Consider the following 16572-nt stretch of genomic DNA (forward strand, 5'->3'; position numbering starts at 1 on the left):
CGAACTGTCTCGGTGTCAGCTGTCGCACTAGCTGTTACAGTCACTGCCCCGAGAAGTGCACTGTCCTTGCATACGAAAGGGCGGAAAGGCTCGCTGCAGACGCTGCTCACACTCTTGACGCTGCATAGCAGGGGAAGCGCTATAGTGTACCGTCCTTGCAATGTTATGGACCATACGATTCCCGTGAAGCCAGACACCTTCCGGTACAGAGAAAATGTCGTGAATCTGGCAAGTAGTAGGCGCTCGACAGATGTTCGCGTGCGCACGCAGGTGTCGAATGTCGGACGGCGTGCCAGTTCGGCGGTGCGTCGTCGTGAACCAACCAGGAAACCAGCATCAGGGAAGCGATTTTATTGTTGGTGCATGTAGGCTTCACACTGCGATCAATCTAGAATTTCTCGCTACCGTCCTTTCACTCCGTCTCATCTAGCGTGGCGAGCCACACGGTTGCCAGCTGGCTGGCCCGAAAACTAGCGCCTCGCTCAGAGTGTCTCACACAGCATGCAAGCGATAAAGGAGCGTTTGCATATATTTGAATACGTGTCCTCGAACTCCTTACACGACACGCAGAACTCTCCCTGAAACGGGTTAACCAATCGGGGCGGTCCTCGTGGGGGCATGATGAGGTCGCTTTGACCTCTGCGTTCGTTAGAATCTTTCGCACGTGTGACGATGTCTCAGTTCTCCGTCCACCCGTCCGATACTACACTAAGATTATTTCAGTTTTGCCTGATTCTGCAATGGACATGTGGGCATTCGCTCGAAGTAGTCATGCGACATCTTTGTCACCTCTCTCTGCGCCTATTTTTTTGTCGCTCCTCAGGACACACTGGCGCCGCCGCGACAGCAGGCCATTCCTCGAGCCGGGAAGGCAGACACGGGTTTTGTGCATACTATGCGTCGTAGCGTGCGTGCTCAGCGGCGGCACAGCTGTGAACAGCTCAGCCGATATAACGGAACGCGATGGACAGCAGAACTCGCTCCGCTCAAGCGTGGCGGTGCTCAGCGAGGACGACCATCCGCACAGAACCTTCCAGTTGGTTCTGCCGCCCGCATCGCAAACAAATCATGTGTACAGCTTTTCTCTCCGACCTACTGATTCATTACTGCTGGTGACTCGCCCGAAGACAGCAAAGTTTTTGTCGTTCACGCCTGCAGACCTCTTGCATCAGGCCTATGCAGTTGACGCGGTAGGCGGGTGCGGCGAAACACGCCCGGTGTACTACTATGCCCTTTTCCGAACCGCACCAGGCTACCAGTTCTGGAATGTGCAGCACTATGATGACGATTCTGTGTCGCTTCTGTTCCGTGCCCCGCGGAAGGAGGAGCATCGCCTGCGCGTATGCCGATTCTGCATCGTTGTGCACAACACAAACACCCACGACACGTACACGCTTTACGTTGAATCTGGGGTCCGGACTGATACGGCCATCCCCCCTTACGTTGCGGCGTTATCTGTTGGTCTTCTAACGACTTTTTTAACGTTGCGCTGACTGAAGCGATGCCGTGAGCCAGTTGACCGGCCCTAACATATGACGTGGGCGAGCTCAAACCGACGTAACGACTCGACACCATTTCTCAAGCATATTTGTTTGCGCCATACCACCCCGGTGGGGCCGCCACGCGGCATGTCTTCGACTGTTGTCCGAGGTCATGGCGCGTCTTGAATCGGCATTTGCTGTTTCGGGGGCGCTAGCGCCCCTGCTCCCGGGGGGTCCAGTGCTTTTTTCGGAAAAAACGGCGAGAAGTGAAGGACATTGCTCACTGGGGCAGCGCAATGCGAGGGAGTGTGGATCCCAACGCTAACGCCTTGTACCGCAGGTACGCGTCGAGGAGTCTCGCCAATGGCGGCGTGATGCGTGCTGCCGGGGCGTACTGTTCTGTGTCGATAGTAGCCTCAGGAAGGCGTTTGCAGATCGTACGGCGGATAACAGGACAAACGTAACGCAGCTGCCAATCGTCGTGAAGACAGACTACGAAAGCGAAACTAGTCCTGCTTACGTTCCGGCAGTCTGGCACGCGGACTGCTCCAGAGAAACACGCAGGCACGGTAGCGAGAGCAACCCTAGCCATTCTGGCATTCGCAGAGAGCTGGCAATGGCTGTACGTTATGAATGGGCAGATTGTACGCCAGATGCTGGACCTCTATTTTTCTGGTGGAAAAGCGGACATCGCGAAAACAAAAATATGAACGTCACCCGGGTGCAGTGTCGCATGAAGCCGGTTTGCCAAAGTCTATATCGGCACGATTTACAGTTCGGCTCAACATGCAACGGCGAATGCGCGCTTTAGCCACACGCGTAAAAGGCGCCAACACGCTAGACGATAGCATGCACTTCGACATCATCACGCCCTTCCAAGCAACGCGATCACGTAGTTTTCCGGCAAGGATGTGTAGCGTGTGAGGCATGCTGAGACACCCCGGACCGTGTTATACGCTGCTTTCCTATAGTGGGATTTCAAATTTGAGACAGACGGTTCGGCCTCAAAGCAGGAATCGGGGGCGGCATGCGCGTATGTCGGCATCTGAGAAGTACTGCTTTGGGAAGACTGCACATCAGCTCCGTGTGCCTCGAGCCTGGTATATGGGACCCCCCTCGAGCCTCCTGGCGCCGGAATACAATGCTAGCTGCGAAACTGACTGTTGAATACTCATGGCTACATGAAGCGGGCTATTGCGAGCTCATTCGTAGGTCTACAGTGCATTCGGTGCGTACAGGTGCTACGGTAATGAAGGAGAATGCTCTCTTGTTCTAGTCTCATTCACAGATGCGCATGCAAGTAAAAAAAAAGGCGTCTTGAAACGGACATCAACTCCGTGTGCCTCGAGCTTGGTATATGGGACCCCCCTCGAGCCTCCTGGCGCCGGAATACAATGCTAGCTGCGAAACTGAGTGACATTGGTGCATTCAGTATGTGTCCAATGGTTTGGAAATACTCATTTCCCAGTCGGCTCTCCTTCATTTTCACTGTCACTCATCGCGGTGGTTCTTCAACCCTTGCCGTTTCCGGTCTGCGGCAATTTCGATGGCGACCAACCATCGATTGCAGCTGAGCTGAGCGAACACATGCATGACGGCCGTCGAGGGTTGGTGCCAGCCCTCCACGGCTAAATTCAAATAAAAATCTAATGGATTCTCATTCAGCTTTGCCTTTGTGTCTTTTGTTGCACAATTCTCCAGGAGTCGTGCGCACGACGCTCTTTTCCTGCCAGGATTCGCCCTGACTTTCGCAGTGAAAGCATGCATGCATGCATGACACAGATTTTTCAGAGCACGCTTTCCAGGTTGTCTCAGCAAGCAGACTTTTGGACATACGTACGCTTACGAGTTTTTTCGAAGGAGCCTCTGTCTCGGAGCTTTCCTGATGGAAAAAGATTTTCTAAACTTGTTCCAGCACCTTCACGTGCCGCTGGCTGGTACTCTCCAACCACCGCGTGCGACTGAATTTTCTCCGCTCTCCGAGCCTGCACTCTCCACTGGTTCGTCTACACCATTTTCCATCTTCCAGTACCCTGTGTGTCTGAAACCATGAAGAGCCTGTTAAAGAACGCGGAGCCGTCCACTTCGGGCGGTCAGAGCGGCGACGGCAAGGGCGGTAAGGTCCTCTCTGAGAATATTCGTCGTCTGCGGTTCATGCAGGACAAGACTTCTTCAGCTGCTGCCTCTTCGCGGCCCAACGCATCTCCGCAAGGAGGAGCTGCCCTTTCAGCTCGCGCCTTCCACCAGCAGCAGCTGCGGCTGCTTCAGCAACAGCAGAAACAGTTCTACGAGTTGCAGAGATCGCAGGGCGACAAGAAGCATCCCAAGAAAGAAGAGTCAGCTGCCTCCGCCGCTCCGCCTGCCTCGCTTGACCCACACGTGCCTGCCCCCTCCGCTTCGGCGTCTTCGTCTGCGCCTCCACTGTCTCGCAAACAACTCGAAGAAGTGAGGAGCCGGCAACTTGAGGAGCTGAAGGAACTGAGGCGGCACTGGTGTGCCCCGGGCTCGGAGTGCGCAGAGGACATCTACGAACTCCAAAAGGAGGAAGACATGCAACTCCAGCTTCAGATGGGGTCGCTGTCTTTCGAGTCCAAGCGACAAGCAGCCGCGCTGGTCGTTACAAGGTACGCAACCGCTTTTCTGCAAGAGATCCTCATTCCGCACTGCGCATTGCAGCATTGGGTCTGTCTGCTGTGCAGCAACGCCTAAACCGGACTAGCATCTTTGAAGCGGATGCTAGCTACCTTTTTGTCCAAACAGAGCGTGCGTGTATATGAATACTTCTGGTTCCACAGAATATGTGTATATGCGTGCGTGTATATGAATACTTCTGGTTCCAAAGAATATGTGTATCTAGCTGTGAAGGGATTAAAGTCTCAAAGGTGAGCGTCGGCTCACGAACCCTGATGCACGCAGGTGTTTGCGAGTACTATGCAGACATTTGGATGTATCTGCTCATTGTGGAGTTGTGTTTTGTGTGCCGTTCTGTATAGGCGCGCATACGGAGGCATGAATCCCTACGTTGAAACGACGATGCGAAGCATCGTCAAGAAAGCGCTGCAGCTGGAGAGAAGGCAAGAAGAGGAGCGAGAAGCGAAGCGGTGGCAAGCGGCACACAGCGGTCGACAGAACATTTCTGATCGATAAGACAGCGACGTTTCAACCTGTCTTAACGGAGGCGCCAGCTCTCTCTCCCTCTCTGATGTCTTCTCTCTTCCTAGTCGTCTGCTGTCTTCTTCAATCCTCTACGTCTCGCGGGGGGACTCGCGCAGTTTGGCTTTGAGAAAGACGTTTCAGTTTGCGGCACTGACCGAAGAATCCACCTGGAATCATCTAGTACTGCTTCGTCTTCCTGCCTTCGCCTCTTTCGCAAGCGAGTCAGCACCTCGCCAATGTAATCTGAGGGCCTCCCTGGTTCTGCGGCAGTTACGCAGTCTTTAATGAACATCTCTTGTCTGTACCTGAATTCGTCTCAAGCCTCAGTTTGCTCTGAGACAGTTCTCGAGCTGGGACCTTGCCCCTGCGCTGCGGGAGTGGCATGTAGGTATTTCGTGATTCTGCACTGGGTACTGTCTTCTTCATTTTCTGTCGTGTCTCGGGTTTTTGCGAGCTAACTGTACATCTGCTTTTTTAAAGAACTTTACAGTTCGATTTCACAGCGCCAAACGTCTCGAGCGCATTTTAAACACTTCGCCGGCACAGCTTTCCGCGAAGCCGCTCAAAAGATCACACTGTGTAACGCGATTTCCCAGTCTCCCGCGCAGCCGCTCCCATATGAATCTACGCAGAGTGGCAGGGCGCAACCGGCATACTATGTACGTATGTAGATATATATATTCATAGAAAGACATAGCTGTGTTCCGCGGACGTCAGTAGGAGCCTATATATATATATATATATATATATGTATAAGCGTACATTCTCATTTTCACGCTACACACGACACGAAGAGCCAATGAAGTCGAGAGAGAGGGACAACCTTGTAGAGCTGCATGGAAGACGCCCACTCTTGAGACTTTCATCCTGCCTTGGTTTCCCCGAATCTTGACAAGCCGAGTCTCGCGGCTCTATGCGCCCTCGCATGCTGCGCGGGTCACACGCAGAGCTCCTGGAGAGTGTTGCGACGGTCAGGGGAAAGGGCAATCGCCTTCGCTGAACTGCTCCTTCCACGAACCGAAGCACCACATCTTCGCAGCCTAAATTCTCAGATGAAGGCAAGCGCGCCGCGCCAGGCCCTCCCGAGGACATTGGGGTCGACAGCGATGTCTAACAGACACAGCGCTTGCTCCTCCGGCGTCAAGCGCGACGGCAGCCCTCCACCGCTGGCGGGAGTTTTTTCTCGCTCCTCGTCCGCTTCGGAGTCGCTGGGAGCCCGGTCTCGAGGCGCGCCGCGTCCTGAGTTGGCTGCTCGACTTGCCGCTCGCGTGGACGCCCCTCCGCGGGCGAATAGTCTCCGCTCCTGCTCTGAGAGAAGAAAAAATCGAGGCCGGAGAGGCTGCGCACCCGAGAGAATCCCTGCGAGCGGCGAGCCAGGGTCCGCGACGCTCTGTCGCACGTAGGCCTGCATAGAAAACAGCATGCGCTTGAGGCGACACAGAAGCCGACATGAGGAGACAGGTGCGCAGACCCGTGTGAGGCGAAAGAAGCCACGAAACCCATATTTGCCTGGTCGTTCAGGGTGGCGATCAGCACATGAACGCGCGCAGTCCGAAAGCGAGATAGTAAAGGTTGGCTCCGCGACACCGCGACAATATACGCTGTCGGGAAACGGCAGGGAGAGAAGTTGCGCCAAGGAGAGTGAGTCAACAAACTGAAGGCAGCTGGCATCGCACGCGAGCCGGAGACGTCGGCGGCGGCTCTCGGCGGATGCGAGGGGCTCCAAGCACCCTCGAGGAGGATCCAGACTCGAAATTGCTCAAATTCGAGCAGCTTAGCCACTGCACAGCTTCGCCTTCCTTCTCACCTGAACATGATTTCGAAGAAGATCGCGAAGAATCAGACAAGGGTGCTCGCCTCGGATCTTTCTTCGCATCACCACGACTCGCTGAAGCGCCGCGGCTTCCCCCCTGCCTCGGTGGTCGCCTTCCTCGGGCTCCTCTTCGGAGGAGCCTGTCTCTGCGTCATCGTCCACTGCTCCCTCAGAAACCTGCTCTCCTCGCCCCTGAGTCTCCTCGCCTTCCACCTCCGCATCACTGCCTGTGTCGTCGCCAGCGTCGTCTGTCTGTGTCTGGCCGTCACTCGGTCTCTCCCCGCCGCCTTCCTTGGCTCGCTCGCGCTCCCTGCAAAACTGCGCGACTGCGTCGGCGGCATGCGACGCGAGCTCGAGGGTACCTTGAGGACTCGCAGAATCGTCATCAGACTCGATTTCCGTCGCCGCATCCGCGTTCTCTTCTGCGGCAGGAGCGGCGTTGCCTGTGCCTTCTGCGTGGGCGTCGGAGTCGCCCTTCTTGCGCGCATCTCCATCGCTTCCGCGGCTCGTCAGGAGTGGCCTGTCTTCCCCTCCCTCTTCTGCGTTTCGCGAGCTCTTTGCACGCGCCTTCCGCGTGCGCCTGCCGGTTCGCTCAGTCTCCGCATTGCCTGTCATCTCAGCAAACGCGCGTGCCGTCTCTGCAGAAGATGCCGAACGGGAAAAACGGTCTAACAGCGTTCCGAGGTCGTCCGCGTTTTTCGCATTCCCTGCGTCACCTCGAGGACTGGAAGCCGCCTGTCTGGGTGACTGCGGCCCTCGCTTTGCCTTTTTTTTTCTCGTCTTCGTCTCAGCGTCCGCCATTCGGCCCGCGAACGCCTCTGCAGGCGCTTCAGCCCGCGGCAAGCGTCGCTGTCGTCGCATACGCGGCGCCTGCTCCCTTCGTACTTCCGCCGACTTTGCTTCAGCCTCCTGAACAGAGAGGCACACAGAAGAGGGAGATAGTCCACTCCTGCGCTGCTCCGTTGTCCGCGATATGTGCCTCGACTGGAGCAGCGGCGTCGGGGTACGTGTGATCCTTGTGCATCGTCTGAAGCTTCGAACAGACAAGCCATCGCCTGCCTGGCGCCTCCACGCTTGTGGCGACGCTTCAGTCTCAACGAAGGTGCCTGTCTACAGCTAGACATTCCTAAACATATTCGTACGTGTACAAATAAATGTATGTGCGCTTGTGTCACTGAGGCAGCCCCCCCGGGCACACCCAGTGCAGATATCTAAACATTTATCTGCAGAGAGAGAGAAACCGAGAAAGATAGATGTGCGCATGGCATAGAGGAGTGCGACCTGCAGAAATCCGAATTGCAACTTGGGCACAGCAATCGAGACATGCGGCCCGTCGCCCGCAGCTCAGCCTCCCCTTCTCTGAGCGTGGGCGCGCGTTGCAAGCGGAGGGGCGCGCACATTTTTTTCCTCTCTCGGCGTCTCACAGGCGCGTGGCGCGGTGGGGCCGCCTCACCTGAAGCCATTCGAGAAGCGGATCTCGGATGAGGACTTCGGCGAGCGCCTCCACGGCGAACGTCGCTGTCCGAATCTCTTTCAAAGCCTGAACCAGACAGGTGCGGAACTCGCCGCTCGCCCCGCGCATGCAACGGTTGAGGTCCTCCTCCGGACTCGCCTGCGGACGCGCCGTCGCCTCTGCGCGCTTGCCCGCCTTTCCGAGCCCGGGCGTGGAGCCCGGCAAGCTGCTGCGGCCCGCGAGGCCAGCGCTCGCCGTCGCCGCCGGAGTCGCCGAGGAGAAGAAGTTAAAGAGATAGGAGACGGCAAACGGAGGCGCGACCGCGTGCAGCAGCGCGGGCGTGAGGCGGAAGGGGACGATGTCCGGCACCGGCAGAGAGCAGAGCGCCGAGTCGAAGGAGTAGCCGAAGTCGATCTGCACCACCTGCTCGCAAAACGCAGTGCCCGCGCAGCCGCATACCGCGAGGCTCGGCAGAGAGGACTTGCGAGCCACGCGCGACACATGCGGAGAGGGAAGCCATTCCATCCTCCAGCAGACACAAGCCTGGCCGTCTGCCCCGCAAGGGAGGGGGACGCGCGGGAGGAGGACGCGCGGGAGGAGGCACGCCCGCGTCTGCATGCGCCGACGCGGATGAGGATCTACAGCTGCCTGCTTGGACGCGCCCGACTAGGCTGGGCGTGCAGCGAAGCATACAGACCGAATACCATTCCAGTACCAGACTATTCAGGATAGATGTGCACAGAAAGCCATGCGGCCGCCCACCCCCCTCCCCCCTCCTCCCCCGCGCGCCGTCTCACCTCTCCGCTGCTGCAGTCCAGCAGCCAGTTGTCAAGGTGCCTGTCGCCAACGCCGAGGACGTACCCCACGGCTGCGCCTGCCGCCAGTCCGGCTGCAAAGGCGCTGCGCAAGCCGAACAGTTCGCTGGGGGAGGCCGCGAGCTGCGCGAAGCAGGCAGCCAGGGCTCGGCCGGGAGGCACCAGCGCGTCGGCGCAGAACTCTGCCGCCCCGCCCCCCTCCGGTGCGCCGCGCGAGCTGCCGACCGCGTCTCCGGGCGGACCTCCATCGCCTGGCGAGGCAGCCGCAGAGGCGGGCACGGCCCCGAGGCCCTCTGAGAGACGCACGCAATCGAGGAACACAGGCTCCACGACGGCGGCCGGTTGCCTGTAGACTTCAGCCCAAATTGTCGCGACAGAAGAGAAGGGAGGCCCGCGCGCAGGCCGCAGTCGACGGTCGCGCGCAGCCGCCTTGCCACCGGCGCCGCCCGCGGTCGTCGCCTCTCTCTTGCGATCTGCTTCGGCGTCTTGGCGTCCTCTTCGCTCAGCCGCCGCGCGCAGCGCCAACGCCTCAAGGAACGCGCCGAAGCGGCGCGACGCGGCAGTCGTCTGCAGATAAGCAGCGGAATCCGGCATGCGAGCTTGCTCCGCCCTATTTTCTTCGGCGGAAAGAAACGACGCAGAAAAGGCTTCAATCACCTTCCGCAGCGGCCGCGTGTGCCGCACCCACTCGATCAACCCGTGCGAGGTCGAGAGCGCGACGACAGTGTAGGTACGCAGCCGCGCAAACGGCGAAGAGAGCGGAGAACCCGAAAACGAAGAGAGCGACGAGTCGAAAAAAGGCAGCGCCAGCGACGAGGAAGACGAAGCAGAAGAACCGAGCGAAGGAGCGGGCGGACGCAGCGCGTCCGTTGAAGCAGCTGGACGCCACGAGGTAGCGTCCGCTGGCGGCGGACCGGCCGCGGCGGTCGACTGCGAAACAAGAGGCGGGGGAAACGACAGCAGCGAAGCGATGTGCAGCACGCGAACAATCTCAACTGGCTAATGAAGCAGCCGCTCCGCTGTGAAGGCATACTAGGCAGCAGCTCAATGCGTCAGCTTGTCCAGGGACGTCTGCAGAGACGTGGAAGGGCTCTACGCTCTGCCCCAGCGGTCAATCAATTTTCTGTTTCAGCGCCTCGGAAGGCGGGTCAACCCTCACGCTGCGCTCCCCGGGCTACGCGTTTCGTTGGTGTGAGTCCGCGAAGCGATCCGCGAGGCGCTGCAGGCCCTGTCTCTTCAGTCCATCGAGCCCGAGCCCTAGAACGCGCCGGCCCTTCGGCGACTGCAGCGTCGTCGTCGCGCTTCCCCTGATCCGCCGTGAAGACCCGGTAGCCCCGAGTTCTTACGAAACGCTTGAGCGAGCGAAGCAGCGACTGGATGCGCATATCGAGTCGGAGGTCCTCGCCGCCTTTGCAGAGGAACGCGCGCACGCGGCCGTCGCTGCTGAGGATGTCCAGCCGGCAGGGCCGTTGCTTGGACGGGAAGACGAAAATCTGAAAAAGGAAAAAAAACGCAGAAAATCAGAGTTCAAGAGCGAGGCCACCGCTGTCACCAGCGGCACCCTCCGGCACGACGCACGCCGAAGAAAGTGATGGGACGCCCAGAACCAGCGACGACTGCGAGAGTCGCCACCGTAGCGGTCTTTCGACGGCCCCACTACAGGCACTCGATGGGCGCTTGAAAGGGCGAAGCGTCGGCACTCACGTACGAGGACAGACTCGCGCCAGGCCTGCAGCGCGGTGAAAAGCGCCTGCGCAGAGCGACTCACAGACAAGCCTTCTGAGCGAGCAGGCGAGCCGCGAGCGAAGGCCTGAGACGCGCCCTCGCTACACAGTCACTCGCAAGCTCCACACCTGCGACGGCGCGTGCGGCGGCTTTACACAGCCTCCGTTTCCAGCCTGACACACGCCTGCACTATCGAGTGGGAGGCGCCTTCCGTCCGCCTCTCCTTTTCGATTCTTCAACGGCTTGAACGGCGCTTGCCCGACTCCGGCTGCGCCTGGAACTGCGCACCTCACCTCGGGCAGGAAGCTGATGACGCCGACGGCGGCCCCAGGAGACAGCCTAGCGCCTGTGGGTCCGTCCACGAACTGCCCAGGCACCTCCAAAGAAAAGCGAGGAGACGCGGCGCCACCCGCAGCAGACGCCGAAAAAAAACTCCACGCAGAGCGAGAAGCAGAGAGAGGAGAAGGCGCCAGGGAGTCGAAGAACGGCAGAGAAGACGGTCGCCCAGAAGGCGAAGCGAAGGCCGCGTCCTCGAGGGCGAACGCGTTCCCGCCGAACCTGCAAGGATACGCGCGCCGAAACAGCAACACAGAACACGCGAATCAGCATCAAAGGATCGAAATCTGCGCCGGCCTTCCTAAACCCTCAACCATGGACAGCGCGCGCTCCCGCTGCACCACGCGATGCTGCAAGGCGCTCAATGCCGTTTCCGAAACTCGGCGTACGGATACAGATATGCGCCGATGCGAGGACGTCAAGAAGGGACGTCTCTCCTGACTAGGTGCGCAGGCGCGCGGTGGAGGCCCGTGGCTGCCTGCGGGGTACCGCGGAGCCTCTGGCCTCCACCGCGCGCCGGCGCAGCCGCCGCGGCGTGCCGAGACGCTCCTTCGTTTCAGATGCGACGCACTCTGCGAGCCAACTGCAGCAGTCCGCCAGCCGCGCCGCGTGTCGAGCGGCGCAGCCGCGCCGACTCCTTCGATCGCGTGTAGCCTTAAACGCCTCAACGGCCGCCGCAGCGTCGCGCGTAGCCCCGTGAATGCCCGACAGGAAATGAAGCAGCTGCTGCAGCGAAAGCACGTCCAGGCGTGCGGTTGTCTTTCGAAGAAACGAAAGCGGCGAGCTTGAGACGCGCTCTGGAGGGAGCTTCAGCAGCCGCAACGCCGCCTTCAAACACACAAACATCGCAGCAGACACTCTCCTCAAACCATATATATATGTTGATTTACACACACATCGTGTGCCTATTCTGGCCGTCAACTGGTTGTTGCATGGGCGGGACAGACACATATATATATATATATAGGTATATATACAAACGTGTATGCATCCATTTGCGTAGGGCCTTCGGCTGGTTCATCAGTCTATATGCATACGCACGTATACGGAGGGAGTAGGCGCGCTCCTTAGCAGTGAGTATCTGAAACCCTTCTGCTCATCCTCCGTCAAGGCGGGAGAAGGGACTGGCGCTCTCCGGACTCTCACCGCCTGCATTTTCGAGGCGAAGATCGCGTTTCGCGCGCCGACGCGGTCGCCGAGCAACGCGTGATGCGAGCCCACGACAGCGGAGTCCACAGCGTCTCGCCATAGCCTACGGAGTTCCGCGCGACCCGTCGGCGAGACGCTGCCACGCTGCATGAGCTGGAAAAAAACGAAGAAAACGAAACACCTTGCAGACGCGATGTCGCACCCCATCCGCCGGCCGGAAGTCGGCAGCGGCACCCCCCTCGCGAACAATCATGTCAAATGCAGAAGAAAAAGAAATCCTCCGGCACCGCAGAGTTCAGGCGGCCTGGCAGCGGTACAGAAGAAAAGGAAACGGGGAACAGAGTTGCGCGGACGGGAGGATAGAGGCACGCACATGCGCAAAAACCGACATCCGATCCCGCCTCACCGCGTTAGGTCTCCACACTCGTCTACGGCCCCTCTCCCCTGTACCTCCACCGCTGCAAAGATGCAAAGCCTTTCTTCACACATGTGTCTCTTGCTGCACACTTCTTTGGTGTCGCGTTCTGTCTCTGGCGCACGTACCTCCTTGAGCAGAAGATCGTTTTCTTCTCTTTCCTTCGCGGCGTCTGTTGGTTCCGCTTTTTGCGCCTCGTCTCGCTCGCCAGACGGTCGCTTCTGCTCCCGCCCTCTCCTCTCCTCGCTCGCCTTCTCGCGCGCGCCGCGCAGGCGCCGCGCACAGGAGGCGCGCAGCCTGGCAGCCTCTCGCTGAATGAGTGCGAGAAGCGGCAGCAGCAGCTTCAGCTCGGCGCGCTGCTCAGGCGACTGCAGGAGGTCAACCGCGGCGGCGAAGCGAGGCGCGGCCGGCGCCCGTCTCTCCGCCTCCGCGAGAAGTCGCGCCAGAGCCGCGCCGCCTTCGTCTGCCTCCGCATCCCGCGCGGAGACAAACTCAGGCGAGGTGCTCGTGGCAGACGCCAGAGGGCCTTTAGAAGGGGGCGGAGCGAGCGGCGGCGACCCCGAAAAAGCCGAGAGAGCCGTTGAAGCGCCCGGTTTGGAGCCGCAGCGCAGCCGATGCGCGGCGGCCGCAACCTGGGCGACGAGGACGCGGGAGACAGGAGAGGAGCGTGACGGATGCACAGGGCGCAGGGGCGAACAAAGGAACCCCTCAACTGACTAAAGCAGCGACAAGAATGCGGAAGCGAGACGGCCGCGGCGAGGAACAAAGGCAACGCGTTCCACAAATCAAATTGTGCAGTGATCACCAAGGTGCATAAAACCAGGACACTCGCGATAATCTGTCTAATGGTCAACCTGCAGAAAACCACGCCGATACCAGACAATGCCAGCAAGAGAGGTAGCGAACAAGGAAACGACGCGCCGCCGCATTTTACCCGGTTTCGAGGACACCGTCATGCGGCTTGCCCCTGGCGTCTCGTGGGTCGAGAGAAGGATAGACGTGCGTCTGCGCTGGCGGCACACCGCCGTCAAGCAAATCTTTCACGGCCCCGCAACAGAGGGGGACGGTGTGTCAGGCAGCGCTCTTGGCTCTTGAGCGCGTGGACTTACTCTCAGCGGGTACGCGAGCGTCTGCGGATATGCCTGCGCAGCCTGGAGAAGCAGAGGGAAGAGGAGACGCCTCAGTCTGCCGCGGGCGTCGGTCGCGAGGAAGGAGAGCGCAGGTTCGAGGAGCGGAAGGAGTCGCCAGCACGGGATGCTCTGATAAAAAACTCTGCATGTCTCGAAAAACGGCTCCAAGCGTCTCTCCGTCGACTGAGACGGCCGACGCAAGCCCCGCGCTCCCCCGAATCGCTGTGCATCGCCGCGACTTCCCTCGTCCCCTACCCAGACGCCTTCGTCGCCTCTCTGCCTCTCTGCAGGCAGCCGCGAGGAAGGCGAAGACGCATCTGAGCGAGGCGGCTGCGGCGAAGTAGATCCGTCCAGCTGCGAGGCCCTGGCAAGAAGCAGCAACACCGCAGGAAACGCGTCTTGTGCCTTTTCAGCGAACGGCGAGGCGGAGTCGTCCTCCCCCAAGAGCTTCAGCACAGAAACGCAAAAGTTCTCCTCCACGTGCCGCCAGAGCGCTGCCTCTTCGTGCGTTTCAGCTGCGTCGTCAAGTCGGTCATCTTTTCGCGCGCGGGTGCGGCCCTCCGCGGCTTCCTCACGCAGGCGTAGCAGCCGCTGCGCGACGCGTGCGACCTCCCAGTGCGCCTCCAACACGCGCGCGTGTTGGAGAAGAAGTTCGCTTGGATCCGCCCGCACTTGCCGCGGCTCTCCAACATGCGAGTCTGCTTCAAACCGCCGCCCTCGGCGTCTAGTCGCCTCGCCTCTGCCGAAGATGTCCCTCCCGCCCTCTTTTCGCTTGTCGGCACGATCGCTGTGCCTACGAGATTCCTCCTCTTCCAGCGTCTCGCCGGCATCATCGCCCACCGCGCGGGCGCGGAGTCTGACGGCCTCGTTCCACAGCGGCGTCCATACACTCGGAGCGAGTTGCCTGCGCATCCCCGCTGCGTCTCCCTCAGCCTCGCGGGCGCCTTCGCCCTTGAGTTGCAGCGCGACTTCTCGCGCGCGGAGAAGCAGCTTGTGGACGGCAAACCTGCGCGCGTCTGCGACCAGGCGCCGCTGTCGTCTGGAGAGTAAGAAGGAAAGGAAGTCGCCGTTGACGCTGCGGGGCTGGGCGGCCTCGAGGTCGGCGCTGCAGAGGCCGATGATGTGCGCAAGTTTCTTAAGGTTGCCGGTGCGCTCGACCTCGCGCAGCTTCAGCTCGATGATCGTCTGAAAGGCCAGAGGATCTTCCCACTCCCTCGTGGCTTTCACCAGCCTCCAGCCGTCTGCGGGCGCCGGCGAGGCCGCACCTGTCGCCTGCGCTGCCGCTTCGATGACCTCGAGGCCCTCGAGCCGCTCGCGCTGCAGCTCCAGGCTGAGTTTCATGAACGCGCTGCCTGCGTCTGCAGCTCCCTGGGCGAGCAGCCCCCGCGCGAGCGCAGTCGCTTCGCAGGCGTCAATGAACCCGAGAAAAGAGGAGAAGAAAGCAGAAGACCGGGCGACGTCCTCGCTGGGATGGCCTCTCGATCCCGCGCCCACCTCGCGCTTCGGCGGCCTGCGGCGAGAGGCGTGATGCGTCGCCTCGTATTTCTCAGACTTCCCCACTAAGCGTCCGCGGTCGCCGCCCACCGCGTTTGGCGAACGCCTTTCAGAAGCACCGGCTCTGCGCTTAAGCGCCTTGACTGCGGCGAACGCCGCGAGGGCTTGGTCGAGAAGGTCAGGCGCAGAGAGCGCAAAGGCCGCGCCTCCAGGCGGGTCGCAGGCGGGGCTTTTCGAGGCTGAGGGCGACAGGGACGCAGAAAAAATATGCGAACAAGTGAAGGCGAGGGCCGGCAGCAGCGCGGCCGAGCAGGCCGCTGGGCTCACGCGGCGAAGGAGAGACTGCAGCTGTGGAAGAAGGACGTCCTCCGGCGCGGGCGCGGGAGACGCGAGACACGCCAGCAGCCGCTCCGCGTCGCAGGCGAGAGACAGCAGAGACAGCGAGGATGCGAAGGAGGAGAGGGAAAACGACGAGGCGGCCGGCAGCGCCTCGGCGAGGATCTGAAGCAACGCCGCGGGCAACAGCTCGGTGAGACAGAGTAGACATGCGGGCGGGATGCTGCTGCGCGCCTGCAGCGAGTGCAGCGAGAGCAGCAGGAGTAAACGCGGAGACCGGCGGAGCGCCAGGGCAGCGGAGAACGCGGAAGGCGCCTCCAACGTCGCATCTTGCTCCTCTCCAGCGTCTCCCGCGTCCTGCAGGAGGCTGAAGGAGAAATCGCAACGCGAGACATCCCCGCACATGAACGGCACACAGGCCGAGAGGCTCACGGCGCGCCGCCCGCGACCAATCCCCTCTGCAACGTCGCTGCCAGATTCGGATAAAAACGCACCCACGCGTCCACGCCCCGACGGCAGGCGCCACTCGCACCGAGAACGAGAACTGACGGAAGAGGACAAAATTAGGAAGTGAACAAAGAAGACATATTTCGCTCCGATGTCGCGGCTGCGTGCCACACGCACAGTGCCGGCACTCTATATTCTCTTCGGGCGGCCTTCTAGCTTTCCACTTCTCCAGGCCAACACGACATTCAGGAAGCATGTGCTGCGATACTTCTCTGAGACTCGAGAACTCAATGGAAGATAAGCGACCTATCGGTGCCGGCGTGTGCGTCCACTCCGACGCGTCGAAAGCTTCTCTCTGTGTGTCTGAGGAAGCACCCGTCACAAAACACGCCTCAGCAACGCCGTCGCAGCATAGCCCTTTCGGCGCTTCACAGGTTCCTTCAGACTTCAGCGAGCGGGCTTTGAACCACTTACTTGGAAAGGCGGTCTAGGCAGCGAGACGCCTCGCAATCGCCGCGGAGGGATAGGAACAGAGCCGCGCGCACAGGCGCCGCCTCGCCCAAGAGCAGCATCTGAACTGCGTCGCGACCCGACAACTCTCCTTCTTCCGCGTCGTGACCTGAGATTTCTCTTTCTTCTGCGCTGGCGGGGGATTCGCGCTCCGAAGCGGGCTCGCGCGCGCCTTGCGCCAGGCTCGCCGCCGCGGGCGCGGTGCACAGACCGACGAGGTCATCCCACCTATGAAGCGACCAGAGCAAGAAAACAACAGGGGTCAGCCAAGCAGCCGTGGAGAGACTTACATTCGACTACCAGCCCTCACGG

At 60.3% G+C, this 16572-nt stretch overlaps 2 protein-coding genes across 2 annotated transcripts in view; one reads left to right on the forward strand and one right to left on the reverse strand.

Annotated features, from left to right (window-relative positions):
* Positions 1-3530: 3530 nt before the first annotated feature.
* On the forward strand, positions 3531-4628 carry BESB_048930 (uncharacterized protein; the record flags this gene model as incomplete). Its single annotated transcript, XM_029363344.1, has 2 exons — positions 3531-4105; positions 4475-4628. 2 exons carry the CDS (start codon positions 3531-3533, stop codon positions 4626-4628), a joined length of 729 nt encoding a protein of 242 aa, XP_029220710.1.
* Positions 4629-5685: 1057 nt separating this feature from the next.
* Positions 5686-16572, reverse strand: part of BESB_048940 (uncharacterized protein) — a gene marked incomplete at both ends in the record, with an annotated part of 35140 nt that continues 24253 nt past the window's right edge. The window contains 11 exons of the mRNA XM_029363345.1: positions 5686-6042; positions 6445-7359; positions 7904-8326; positions 8701-9648; positions 10065-10211; positions 10737-11001; positions 11351-11607; positions 11926-12081; positions 12472-12975; positions 13453-15670; positions 16225-16488. Coding sequence (XP_029220711.1) covers positions 5686-6042; positions 6445-7359; positions 7904-8326; positions 8701-9648; positions 10065-10211; positions 10737-11001; positions 11351-11607; positions 11926-12081; positions 12472-12975; positions 13453-15670; positions 16225-16488 — 6454 coding nt within the window. The remainder of the gene's footprint in view (positions 6043-6444; positions 7360-7903; positions 8327-8700; positions 9649-10064; positions 10212-10736; positions 11002-11350; positions 11608-11925; positions 12082-12471; positions 12976-13452; positions 15671-16224; positions 16489-16572) is intronic.

The sequence above is a fragment of the Besnoitia besnoiti genome, chromosome III (genome assembly GCF_002563875.1).
Source record: "Besnoitia besnoiti strain Bb-Ger1 chromosome III, whole genome shotgun sequence".
In the NCBI taxonomy this organism is placed as follows: Eukaryota; Apicomplexa; class Conoidasida; order Eucoccidiorida; family Sarcocystidae; genus Besnoitia; species Besnoitia besnoiti.